General features: G+C 34.4%; 2 protein-coding genes across 3 annotated transcripts; one reads left to right on the top strand and one right to left on the bottom strand.

The window, feature by feature from the left end:
* The first annotated feature begins 5972 nt into the window (after positions 1 to 5972).
* On the top strand, positions 5973 to 10420 carry LOC8262860. 2 transcript variants are annotated; one of them, XM_002523502.3, is made up of 4 exons: positions 5973 to 6213; positions 7154 to 8011; positions 8875 to 9038; positions 9122 to 10420. In XM_002523502.3, the coding sequence occupies exons 2-4, from the start codon at positions 7375 to 7377 to the stop codon at positions 10193 to 10195; spliced, it is 1875 nt and encodes a 624-aa protein (XP_002523548.1). In that variant the 5' UTR covers positions 5973 to 6213; positions 7154 to 7374; the 3' UTR covers positions 10196 to 10420. The 2 variants fall into 2 exon arrangements, with proteins under 2 accessions (XP_002523548.1, XP_015577465.1); XM_015721979.3 differs by lacking the exon at positions 5973 to 6213 and having other exon boundaries at positions 7809 to 8000.
* A 124-nt stretch (positions 10421 to 10544) lies between these two features.
* Positions 10545 to 13442, bottom strand: LOC8262859 (pentatricopeptide repeat-containing protein At2g13600). The gene has a single exon (XM_015721978.3). It carries the CDS (start codon positions 13143 to 13145, stop codon positions 10713 to 10715), a length of 2433 nt encoding a protein of 810 aa, XP_015577464.2. The 5' UTR covers positions 13146 to 13442; the 3' UTR covers positions 10545 to 10712.
* Positions 13443 to 13678: the final 236 nt, after the last annotated feature.

The raw sequence follows: 13678 nt of genomic DNA, 5'->3' as shown, positions 1-13678 counted from the left end.
CTTCAGCAAGTATTCAAGGAGATTCAAGTCCTTCAAGTTCATATGAAAGACCTACAAAGATGAGAAATCTACAAGACATATATGCTAACACTGATGAAGTTTCAGATTATGTTTATTATTGTATTTTTGCAGATATTGAACCAGTGAAGTTTGAAGAAGCAGTGAAAAATGAAAAATGGAGAGTAGCCATGGATGACAAACTAAAATTAATTCAAAAGAATAACACTTGAGAATTAGCAAATCTTCCCCAAGGCAAGCAAGTTGTTGGTGTGAAATGGATTTACAAAATCAAGAAGAATGAAAAAGGAGATGTCGAGAAATACAAGGCTCGACTGATTGCAAAAGGGTTCAGCCAACAACATGGAATTGACTATGATGAAGTCATTGCACCAGTTGCTCGATTAGAAATAATTCGCTCAATCATTGCTTTGGCTGCACAAAAAAAATGGAGAATTTTCCAAATGGACGTGAAATCAGCATTCTTGAATGGATACTTAAAAGAAGAGGTATATCTACAACAATCTTTCGGATATGTTGTTAGAGGGCAAGAAAATAAAGTTTTAAAAAACTGAAGAAGCTTTGTATGGATTGAAGCAAGCACCAAGGGCATGGTACAACAGGATTCATGATTATTTCACGAAGAAAGATTTTCTGAAATGTCCTCACGAATATTCTCTTTATGCCAAGAAGAAAGAGAATGGTGATATTCTTGTTGTGTGCTTGTATGTTGATGATTTGATCTTTACAGGAAATAATTCAGCAATGATTGAAGAATTCAAAAAGGAGATGGCTGCTGAATTTGAGATGACAAATATAAGGCTGATGTCTTATTATCTGGGAATCGAAGTGAAATAAACTGATGATGGCATTTTTGTTTCTCAAAAGAGCTATGCAAGAAAGATCTTAAAGGAGTTTGGCATGGAGTAATGTCAGCCTGTCAGCACACCAGTTGAATATGGAGTAAAACTGTCAAGATATGATGATACTGAGAAGGTGAATCCAACTTTGTTTCGAAAACTTGTTGGAAACTTGAGGTACTTGACTTGTACTAGACCTGATATTCTTTATGGAGTAGGACTTATCAGTCGCTACATGGAATCACCAACAAATTCGCACATGAAGGCTGGTAAAAGAATTTTGAGATATGTCAAAGGAACTTCAGATCATGGTTTGTTTTACTCACCTTCAGAAAATTTCAGTCTAGTAGGCTATAGTGATAGTGATTGGGGAGGTGATGTTGATGATTGAAAGAGTACAATGAGTTTTGTATTTTCTATTGGAGAGACTGCTTTTACATGGAGTTCAAAGAAGCAATTTATTGTAACTCTTTCAACTTGTGAAGCTGAGTATGCTGTTGCTGCTGCTTGTGTTTGTCATGCCACATGGTTAAGAAAAGTGTTAGAGGTGCTATTGGTTTCAAACGAAGAACCAATTGATATTTTTGTTGATAATAAATCGTAAGCACATTGACACAAGATATCATTTCATCAGATAAAGTATTTGTAAGAAGGAAGTAGAGCTGAAGTATGTCAAGTCGCAAGATCAACTTACTGATATTTTCACAAAGGTATTAAAGTTTGAAGATTTTGCCAGATTAATAGCAAGACTCGGTTTGATTAGAAATTAAGTTTAAGGAGGAGTGTTGAAAAACTAAACTTAATTTAATAATCATTGAGTATAGTCTTTAATGTTTAAGTTATGAAGTTAAAGAGTCACCTATTAAATATATAAGTTACATATATATTCATTAAGTGTGTAACTTATGTATTAAGTGTAGGATGTTTAAAAGTTGTAGGTTACCAAAATACTTCTTGGCTAGTATGCTAATAAGTCTATATATATGTTCTTTGTAATTTCAATTCCATACAAGGGTGTTTATCCTTTCTTCTTCTTATTCTCTACAACAGTTCCATGTTGATCCTCCATATACTGACAGTAGAAATGTGTAAGTTCTTGTGTCAATGAGCCCATCTTTTTCAGTTTTTCCTACTGCATAAGCTTTGAGCATGTGCAATCACCTTGGCATTAGTCATCATGCAGAGAAGATGTGGTAGGAACTGCAAGGAAAAAATGGCTTACTATGGAATTTTATTACAATAATTATGATTTCAGCTTTGTTGGTCCCGGAAGAACAAATCTTGACAAATTCCTGTATAAGAGAAACTACTTTTATTTTAATGTACATGCGCAAAGGTGATCTATCCCTATGCAACAGAATCTTATTTGATGATTATAGAATTTAATGAAACAAAAAATATGTTTCAGTATTAACATCGTTGGACTAACAGCATGATTCGATGTTTAACGGCTGCTATTCAGTTATTGTTTGCTAACCACGTTGTTTAGCTACACTTAACCTGACATCAATTGTATCTCTTTATTTGTTTTGACAAGTAGTTTCTTTGGACAAAACAATCAGTTAGAGGCCATTGTTGGACGTTGCTTAAAATATTCATATCTTGCATTTCTCTGTAGCCTAGTAGTTACAGTAGAGAAGCAATACTCAGTACCGATCTAGCCATACCTTTGTGCTGTCCAATTCTATATATAGATTTATTATTTAATGGAGACTGTTGGAGAATGGAACCCATGATAGGAGTAGAATTTTCTTATAACTAAATATCAGTGGTGAATAATGGCAGAGAAATTTAAACTTTAAACTTTCTTAATTTTTACCGATAAAAATACTAATCAAATCACTGCTTGATTAGATTGTGACGTGCATTTTTTCCAACTAAGCACAATTGATCTGTGTAGCTACCTTCCAAGCTCTAATAATCATACTAGTCAGATGTGAAAATAAAGAGAATTTGGAATTCATAATTGAATTATTTTTCTTTTTTTTCATATGTTGTAGGATATAACAATCATGCGCCTGTATGTAACTACTAATTTCTTTTCTTTCTTTTCTTTCTTCCTTCTGACTTTTGTCATCTATGTGAGCTCAGTTTTTGATATCTGTGTTTTTAGCTAGCAAGTGTTTAGCATTGTTTTCATCTTAACTGCTTTTAACTAAGTCGGAGGAATCTGAACTTTTTGTTCTTGTATGCCATGGGTGCGACTATTCCCATGTAAGCAATTGTAGTCCACCTGCAATGTCACATATTTGTTTTGTCTTTTCTTGGGTATCCACATTACTTAGTTCTTAGACTATTACTTCTGCTCACTGTAGAATATGGTTCTCCACTTTTGCCCTTGGAAATGTTACTGGACTCTGAAAGGAACTGTATTGGTATTTGGAAGAAAGCTTCCAATTTTTGGTAGTAAATAGTGGAAAAAGATGTCGAACCTTTTGTGTTTTACAAAAGAAGTAAAGAGAATGGAAGTGAGAAGAAGGCTTTGGAGGGTTCAAGAAGAATATGCCTCTTTCCATCAAGGTAAATAGTTACTGGTCTGGAATAGCCTGACTAGTTTGGGCATTATATGGACAGGTGGTGCTCAAATAGGACTTCATATGTAGTAGAGATGGCAAGATGGAGACAGACAATTATAGAGAAGGAGAAGTACGGATTACATAATTTGGCGTTTAAGTGTTGTATGTGTCAGGCTTAGCTAATATTTAAGAACTAGCTTTATTGATCCCATGATTGAATACAGCAGATTGTCCTCTGCAATAACAAGCACTTTCTTTTTCCATGACAATCTGTTTGCATTCCATTTTACTACACATTCTCATGCTTGATTTTGGTAGGCCTGGAATTTTCTCATTCCATTTAATGCGTGTAGTTTGGCTCATCTCATCTATTGCTTTTTTCTGAAGCTGTGCTACTGCTGCTGTTCGTTGTCGCATTTCTGAAGGTGACATTCAAGTGCTCATACTGTTAGTATAACTATACAAGTACATGCAGAATCAGTTTCTTTTTTTTTTTTTTTTTCCATCTAATGTTAGTAATAATTATACGATTCACATTGTAGTGGACTAGTGTATAACCCTTAAGCTAGTTGGCACGAATTGGGGTTGAATCACCATTGCTCCTTCCCCAATTTAATGAGATAAGCATATACAACATGGCAATGCAGAAGCAGGACTGGTAGTCAATTAGTGCTTCCTTTGATGATTGATTGTATTGCAAGCCTAAGTCGTCAGGATTGGCAAGTCTTGACAAGCACCCGGTTTGGACAACGCTAGTAATTTCGGATTTGGCAATTGGCATGAAACTGGTATGTGGTATGTGTTGTGCCTGGGAGGGCTCGACAAGCCTGATATGAGAAGCAGACCCAAAAGCTTGAGGCAGCAGGTCTTTGGCACTGCCTTGGCAGGTATCGGGATCGGAGGCAATGGTTTCACACTTATTGGAATAAGAACATGCCAGGCATATATTTCTACTAAGGTATTATCAAGTAATGCACAATTATTTGCTAAATTGAAAACTGTATTTTCTAGCTCTGTAAATTATCTGTATAAGGAGACATAAAATTGTTCACGTAAAATAATATGTGTTTTACGCGGTGTATGGTTGAAACCAGGTGAATTTAAAATTTATCTGCTTTAGATGGAGTATAAATTTATATAATTAAATTTCTATGGAATTTATTATAGCTAAACTAAATTTAAATAAAATAGGTAGGATTTTAAATAAATTTTATATTAGTAAGTCAATACATTCTATAACACTAAAATATATTTTTCAACTTTATCATTTTTATTTTATTTTTTCTATCGTATTTTTTTTTCAAATAAAATAAATTTTTTTATATAAATTTCAACCAAACAATAGCATTATTTTATTTTCATATTACTTAATTTGATATAGTAAAGTTGTATTAATTATTGGCAGCATGAAGTGAAATTATTTGATTGACTCATAAATTTATTTAATTAAGGAATAATTACATAAATAGAATTTGAATTTATTAAAAGTCGACAATTAAGTGTTTAAATTTTTAAGAGTTATAATTTAGTGTATGAATATAGTATATGCTTATAATTGAGTGTATATAGTAGGTCAACACCATATTACAAGTTATCAATATCAATTTCTTTTAAAGATAATTACAAAATGACGTGCCAACTTGTTAAAACTTAATAATCAAATGTTTAAACTTTTAAAAGTTATAATTTAATATATAAAATTAAAAGATATTAATATTTGAATATATATATATATAAATCTAACATAGACAAATCAAACTCTATTAGATTTTTATAGTGAAAGATAATATTTACATGTAGTTGGATAAATCTTTCATTTAAACTAAATATTATAGAAATAAATAAAAATATATAAATAAATACTATAAAGGTCATAAAGCAGATGTATTAGTGATATTATAGTCAAGATTATCATCTTCAATAATAGTCAATTTTATTTTAGATGTTTATAACGATGAGTTGAAGAAGACAATGTATTGATCAAAATTAGATAAAAAAATTGATAAAAATGTAGTAAGAACATTGTAACAATGGTGGTATTGAACACAGTGTATTACTCTATCAAAAGTAGATATTTTATAAAATATTTTTTTGACATTTTATTTTTTTTAATCTACTAAATTGATAATATATGTTGTAAGATTATAAATCCATAATTGCTATTGACCTGCTATATACACTTAATTGTAAGTAACTGTTTATTAAGTTTACACACCAATTTTATAGTTATTTAAAAGTTTAAAAACTCTATTGTCAAATTTTAAAAGTTTACATATCATTTTTATAATTATTTAGTTTTTTTTTATAAATGATCGGTTCCATACACTTAAATGTTAATAATTTTTAGTTTTACATGCTAAATTATAACTTTTAAAAAATTTAAACACTTAATTATCAAATTTTACCAAATTTATATCATATTTTTATAATCATCTATTAATTAATTGTAATATTCAACTCAGTCTTAATTATTCAATTAATTGTGATATAAATATACTATGTGTAAATTATTTCCTTCAAAGAAAACAATTGTTTGAGAGCATGTACAGAGTGTCTTATCCTTAAACTAAAATCTTATTTCTACTCAAGAAATGATAATATTATTCTCACATTAATCATTATCTTTCCAATTTAAAAAGATCATATAGAAAAATAAATTAATAAACACATTAACTATTTATGCAAAAAGAAAAAAAAAAATCCTATAAAACCAAAACACAGAAAAAAGGCGCAAAATGAAAACCTTGAATCTGAGAGAAAGAAAGCAAGCAGAGTGACAGACCCAAATCTAGACTGCAACTTGTAACAAATTGAAACGACATTGCCGTTTGTTTGTCCTGGTAAGTTCTCTCTCTCTCTCTCTTATCTACTGGTTCGCAATCAGAGTTTGTTGTTTACAGCACTCACTGTGAAGTTATTATCTTTTTAAAGTTTTTCGATCTGATTTTCGGTTTAATTTTCTTTTCCTCCCTTCACATTTTAATAATTGGCGATAATCTGTTTCTGATGAAGTAACACAAAAAGAAACAGAAGAGATTAATTTGAAGGGTAAACGCCTACATGGATTGTGTTATGATGTGATTTTTTCAGTACAATCAACGAACACTAATGTAAAAATCACACCTCAGTTAACTGCAACTGAAACCCTAATCCTTGATTAAAATTACCAGTCTTTAAAAGCTTCTCATGCTGAATTTGGATTGTCATTGCAGTCAGAAAACTTAAATTTAATCAGATTTCGTGTTTCTTTTATTTATGTTTGCTTGCACTCTTTTTTTTTTTTATAGATATGACTTTTGCTTCCAGATACTGAAATTTATTTCGCGTGTGTTGGGAACCCTAAAATTCAATTCTACAGAGTTGATTCTCATTTTTGGAAACTCATACTTGCTACAATTCAATTCTTTCGCCTTAAAAAATTAACCTCTTGCAAATTATTTATTTTAAACAAGCCTTCAGGTCTTAGACTTGGTGGATATTGGGTATATATATATTATATTTTAAACTTTGATCTTTTTAGTGAAAGAGAAACTGCATTTGAGTTTCTAGGGATTTGGAATAATCTTTTCATGATTTAGTATGATACTTGTGGTCTTTATTTGAATATTTGTTCCTGACACTACCAAGTTTAAATCTTTTAACTGGAAACTCTTGAGAATCGGCAATGGTTTAGTGTAGTGTTTGTTCTAATATGAAAGTTGGCTACTTGGTTTCATTTCGGTTGTACAATTATACTTCAATATATGATTAATCTTTTTTCTTTTCTTTTTGCGGATTCAGGCATCACAGATTGTTCTTTCACATATCTCTCTGTCTTTTGTAAACCCTTTGTACCTTTCACTTGGGGTATAGAATTTTAAGCTGAAACTTCAGGGGTAAAGACTTCACAAATAAATAAATAAATAAGAGAAAAGAAAGAAAGAACAATCAATCTCTCTCGTATTTCTTCAAAATCCCACTATGTTTCTCCCCTCCCTTGAACCACAACCGTGAAAAGAAAAATGGTGGGCCCGCCAAAGAAACACTTCCTCCCTCTCCTTCTCTTCCTCTCCCTCTTTGCACTCTTCTTTTTCTCTCATTATCATTCCTCTCTTCCTCTCTCCCCTGTACATCCTGATCCTAATCCCAATTTTATTCCAATAAATAATGTGAACAAGAATTTCAGTCCTCAAAGTAACCCCAGTTTCACTTTCCTTATTAAAGTCCTTGCATTCAACCGTCTAGATTCACTCTCCCGCTGCCTTCAATCCCTTGCCAATGCTAATTATGAAGGTGACACAGTCCATCTTCACGTCTACATTGACCATTTTCCCTTTGCAAATGATTCATTCAATGTTTTGGACCAAAAACTTGAGGAAACACATAAGATGTTGGAGTATGTTGATGGGTTCCATTGGAATTTTGGGAACAAGGTGGTACATTATCGAACCAGTAATGTGGGGCTGCAGGCACAGTGGCTGGAGGCATGGTGGCCCAGCTCCAACAATGAGTTTGCATTTGTTGTGGAAGATGATTTGGAGGTTTCTCCTCTATTTTATAAGTTTGTGAAGGCTGTGATTGTTAATTATTACTACAATGTTACTGGCTCTAGTCCTTCTATCTATGGTGTCTCACTTCAACGTCCAAGGTTTGTCCCAGGTACCATTTGCTATTTATTTCTGGTTTTGTAACAGTAAAATTGTCTGCTTTTGTGTGTTTATTATGAAATTTGCGATGGCGTACTTATCTGACTGTCATCTTTATTGAAATCACCACTGATGTCCCATTAATTAGTTACCCTTGTCTTGGCAAAAGTGACCGACATACTTTACACCTTGTATGATGTGGACACCTGAATCTGATGCTTGTTTGCATCAAAATCTCATTCTGGACATTAAATCATTCGATACTCTTAAATCTCTTATTGTATTAGGAGCTGTTGAGCACCCCTTTGGAGTTTGAATGGATCCCTGTTAAATGTTTAACTAACTCACTTTTACCTACATATCTATGGTGGTAATGCAATCACTATAAACATTTATTGAATTTGGAATGTAAGATGGAGGAATTGCCACGTGATTTTATGCTTATGGTAGTAATACTACTGTGGATGAAATATGACATTGCTCTAGTTCCAAGACATAAGTTGGAGCTGCCAATAGGCTTTGACTTGTCAGCTGTTTATTCATTTAGTTGCACGATGGGAAGGATCTGTGGCCAAGCAGCATTTTTATAGTTAGTCCGTTACCACTTTCATATCAAAGATTTATAGGAATTATAATGACCTTTTAAAAAGCATAGTGTCAATATCTGATTATCAGTTACAGGTTGTGCGTAGTTATTTTTTAATGGCAGAATATTAGTTTCACTTAATTGGAAGGAAATTACAGTGTGCATATTTGGATAATGCTGCCTTATTCATTGGTTTTAACAGCCCTCCGTGCTTTTTATTTGCCTATTTTTGCTTGTAGATTTTGTTTCCTGTTAAGATCAACTTTAATTTGTATGATTGGTGATTATAGGTAAACATGGAAACAAAATACAATTGGATCCTGGAACACGACTTTTCTTGTATCAGTTGGTTGGCACTTGGGGTCAGATTATATTTCCAAAACCCTGGAAAGAGTTCAGGCTATGGTATGACAAGCACAAGTCAAAAGGCATCAAGCCATTTCTTGATGGAATGGTAATTTAATTCTTCCAAGCCGCCCCACCATCCAATTTATGCATGTATGTATGGTTTACTCAGCGTCTAAAATTTACATGCAGGTGACAAATGGATGGTACAAAAGATTGGGAGAAAGGATCTGGACACCTTGGTTCATTAAATTTGTGCATTCTAATGGCTATTTCAATATATACACCAACTTGGGGCATGAGAGAGCACTCAGCGTCTCTCACAGGGATGCTGGTGTTAACTATGGGAAAACAGCTGGACCAGACTCCCAATTAGTGGATGAAAGTTCTTTTGACTACAACTTTCTGGAAATGCAACCTTTGAGTAATTTGAAATGGTATGACTTTTGTTTCAGAGAAGTACTTCCTGGAAGAGTTGCTAGGAACATGGATGATCTTGGGTCTCTTCTTCCCTCTGTGCAGAAACAGCAGACAATTCTGCTTGTGAGCATGTTTGGAACATCAGATGAAATCACAAGGAACCTGCTATGCCATCTTGAGAGGCTGAACATTCAGAATTATATTATTATGGGTCCTAGCTCTGATTTTCTTTATGATCTTGCTAGAAGGGGGCATCCTATTGTTGATGCTGACCAGCTTCTTGAGAGCCTCAGATCCCAGAAATTGATTGGATTTCGAAATCCCAACTCAAAACAGGTAGATGTATTGGTGAAAGGCTATGTGATCAAGAAATGTTTAGAACATTATAATTCCTGGATGGTAGATACAAACATGCTTTTAGTCAATGATGATCTATTTCATGGATTCGTTGGTGCATCTAATGACATGTATGCTGGGAAGAGATCAGAAATTTTCTTTGTCAGGGGCTCTTCTTCTGCTCGAAAAATTTGGACAGATGATTTTGTGAACAAGGTTGGCACTGCAGTTGATCAAGCTTCATCATCTGGAGGGAGTAGAAATTTTGTTTATGCAGTATCCAAGTTGTTGGAACAGAATGGCATAAGAATTAACTGGATTGATGAGACGAGTTTTGGCATGAAGATCGGTGCCGATAGCATTAATCGGTCCTCTTTGGAGGCGGGTAAAATGATTTATTGGTCTGCCGAGATGGGTCTGAATTTGGTTCAAAAGCGGCTTGAAGAATTGGATATGTGGGCTATAGATGGTGATTCTTCTTGCAAGGCAGTCATTTGTCACCAATCATAGCATTTGACAGTGGACAATTTTGCACATCTTTTTGTACCTTTTTGATCCACAACTGTTTTTGTAACATTAGTTGAAGCCTTATATGTTCCTTTGAATTTAATAGATGTATATTCATGGAACAATGGCACCTGAAGAACTCTCTTCTTTCTCTGTTTTCTTTTTTCTTGTTCTGGACTCTTATAATCTTCAATTTATTACATTAAAATGTTAGTATTTTCGCCTTCATTTGGGGCAATTGTCTTCGATGTTTGAACTTTCAACTCTTACAAATGAATAAGCAACAAGGACTCTCTGATTAATTTTGATATTTATCAGCATTGATCATCTATGTATAGGCCCGTAATGGAAATACTATGTTCAACTGTCAATGATCTTATTGCAACCGAAACAACTCTGTGATCTCTTGAAATAACAGCAACTTGTATTTTACTATCTTTGTATCCTGAGACTTCTTATCAAATGCAGCTTACTTTCCAAAGTCAGTCTTCAAACTGAATTGCAGTTTCTAATAATTTTATCATGATTCTGCAAGCCAAATACCTGGATCAAATTTCTCAATTTTGTCTCCTGCTACAAATGCATGGATCTGGTTGTCAATTCGGACCCAACTGCAACCAGGATTTTTCTTTGCACCCTTCGACTTCATTAGCTCCCTTACCCTGTTTGCCTCATCCCATTTTCCTGCTTCTGCATACATGTTTGAAAGAATGGCGTAGTATCCAGAATGCTGTGGCTTTAACTCAAATAAATGTTCTGCTGCCCAAGATGCCAACTCTATATTCCCATAGATTCTGCAAGCTCCAAGCATAGCACCCCATACATTGGCATCTGGTTTAATAGGCAAACCTTTAATGAGTTTTACTGCTTCTTCCATAAGTCCAGCCCGGCCAAGGAGGTCAACCATACAGGCATAGTGCATTTGTGTTGGCTTAATATTTTGAGATTGCATTTGCTCGAAGTACTTCTTCCCCTTTTCGACTAGCCCGCCGTGACTACAAGCTGACAAGACTGCAATATATGATACTGAATCATATTCCACACCATCTTCTCTCATTGCTTCAAAGAGATTGATGGCAGCCTCCAACTCACCTAGCATTCCAACACCTAAAATAATGGTATTCCAAGAGGCTGCATCCTTCTCTGAAATTCGGTAAAAGATCTTACAAGCAAGATCAATTTTCCCACACTTGGTATAGAAATCCAAAAGTGAGTTAGCAATAAAGATATGCATGTGCAAATTCTTCCGTACAACTAATGCATGGATCTCTTCTCCCTGCTTCAACGCCACTAGACTTGCACATGCTGCAATAACTCCCATGTAGGAAACTACATCGCGCTCCATACCCACAAGCCCCATTTCTAAGAATAAACTAAGAGACTCTGAGCTATTAGTTGTTTGAGAATATCCAACAATCAAAATGTTATAAGATACTTCATCTCTGAGGGAGATGTTAAATACATTTCGAGCAAGATTCAGGAAACCACACTTAGCATACATATCTGTCAGAGCATTGGAGACAAACAGATCAAAGTAGCATCCCATGCGGAATGCCCTTGCATGGATTTCTTTTCCAGGACGAAGGAATCCCATTCGTGCGCAAGCTGGAAGAGCATTCGTGAAGGTGACTGGATTTGGAATTGCACCATCAGTTTGCATTTGCCTCACCAACTCTATGGCTGCTAATTCAAACCTGTTTTGAGCAAAATTAGCAACCATGGCATTCCAAGAAACAACATTCTTTTCAGTCATTAGATGAAACACAACAGAAGCTTGGGTTGAATGGCCAGATTTTGCATACATATCAATCAATGAGTTGGAAATAAAAACATCAGATTCAATTCCGAATCTTAAGCTGAAACCATGAATTTCCTTACCTAAATCAAAATGTTCTAATTCAACCAATACAGGTAAAATACTAGCAATGGTGACCGAATTTGGTTTCACCTCTTCATTGATCATCAATCTAAACGCCTCAAGTGCATCTTTATTATGCTCCATATAAGCAAGACTAGTAATAATTGCATTCCAAGAAACCTCATTCCTCTCCATCATTTCATCAAAAACTCGCCTTGAACTCTTCAGATTCCCGCATTTGCCATACACATCAACTAAGGCATTACATAGAGTCACCTGAGAATCCAACCCAATCTTCACAACATAACAGTGAATTTCACTCGCCACCACCTCATCTTCAAGCGCAGCACAAACCGGCAACACACTAACAACAGTAACCATATTAGGTCTAAATCCAGACCTCAAATTCATTTCATAAAACAAATCAAGTGCTTTCAGATAAAACCCATTAACTGAAAACGCTCCAAGAAGTGTATTCCACGACACAACATCTCTTTCAAGCATTTCATCAAACACCTTCTTAGCATCGCTCAAATAGCCAGTGTTACCGTAAAACAACAAAAGGGTATTACCCACAAAGACATCGAAATCAAACCCGAGTTTAAACACACACCCATGAATCTCCATACCCTTCTGAACATTCAAATTATCAGCACAAGCCTTGAGGACAAAAGGGAAGGTGTGATCATCAGGCCTAATGCCATTTCTAACCATTTGATTATAAGTTTCAAAGTTATCATTGACTTTAGCAATGGAGAAAGCCCTAATAAGGGTATTGCACAAGAATGCAGAGTGAATAAAAGAAAGGGTCTGTTGAAAGAGACGGTGAGAGGTTGATGGGTGGTGAAAAGTGGCGTAGCGGAGGATAAGAGAGGCGCAAAGAGAGATACTTTGTGGAAGGAAGCCATTTAGAAGTGCAAAAGCGTGAGATTGTTTCGTTTGGTTAAGAGATTTGAGAGTAGAAGTTAGTGATAGAAGATAGGAGTGAGTAGTGGTGGATAAAGACAAGTGTTGAATGAGATTGGATTTGAATGAAGTTGTTGAAATTAGAGAATGAAGAGGTTTCTTTGCAATTTTTTGACAAAATGATAACATAGAAAGACCGCATCAGTATTAGCAAGTAAAGTTTCGACTTTGGCAGTTTTGTGTCCAAAATGTTTTCCTCTTTCTTTCTTTTTGGAACTGAAAGAAGCCCTTCTGTGTAAAAATATTGGGAAGAATTAAAAGACCCACGTTGGTTAAATGCGAAAGAGATCAGGATTCCATATGATGGATGCTTTAGCCACACTTTTTGGGTCATATGGTATCAGAAACAGAATCTACACTTAAGTATTTATGTGCCACCTCAGTGTATATTTTTTGCTGCTGATTTGTTTCTCGTACAAATATGAGCAAGACATGACCAGTGGAAGCCATCTTGTGGGAAAGAGTGGCGGCAATTGCCCCACTTTAAGTTTTGAATAAAATTAAATTTAGTATTAATTATCCTCTTGGAAAATGACAATGGTCTTTTCTGAAATTGGCAAGCTCTGAAAATTCAGCTTCTTAATTGGGTCCAATTCTTATTAGTTTATCGTTTTTTATCTGTAAACCTGGCCACTGAACATGATTCCACAAAATGATTATTA

The sequence above is a fragment of the Ricinus communis genome, chromosome 3, assembly GCF_019578655.1.
Source record: "Ricinus communis isolate WT05 ecotype wild-type chromosome 3, ASM1957865v1, whole genome shotgun sequence".
Lineage (NCBI taxonomy): Eukaryota > Viridiplantae > Streptophyta > Magnoliopsida > Malpighiales > Euphorbiaceae > Ricinus > Ricinus communis.
This window is presented reverse-complemented; position numbering and strand designations above follow the sequence as displayed.

Excerpts from the sequence above, each read along its gene's own strand:
- LOC8262860 (XM_002523502.3), top strand. The coding sequence starts at position 7,375 with ATGGTGGGCCCGCCAAAGAAACACTTCCTCCCTCTCCTTCTCTTCCTC. Across the intron at positions 8,012-8,874 it reads ACGTCCAAGGTTTGTCCCAG|GTAAACATGGAAACAAAATA; the intron begins GTACCATTTGCT and ends TGGTGATTATAG. Across the intron at positions 9,039-9,121 it reads AGCCATTTCTTGATGGAATG|GTGACAAATGGATGGTACAA; the intron begins GTAATTTAATTC and ends ATTTACATGCAG.
- LOC8262859 (XM_015721978.3), bottom strand. The coding sequence starts at position 13,145 with ATGTTATCATTTTGTCAAAAAATTGCAAAGAAACCTCTTCATTCTCTA.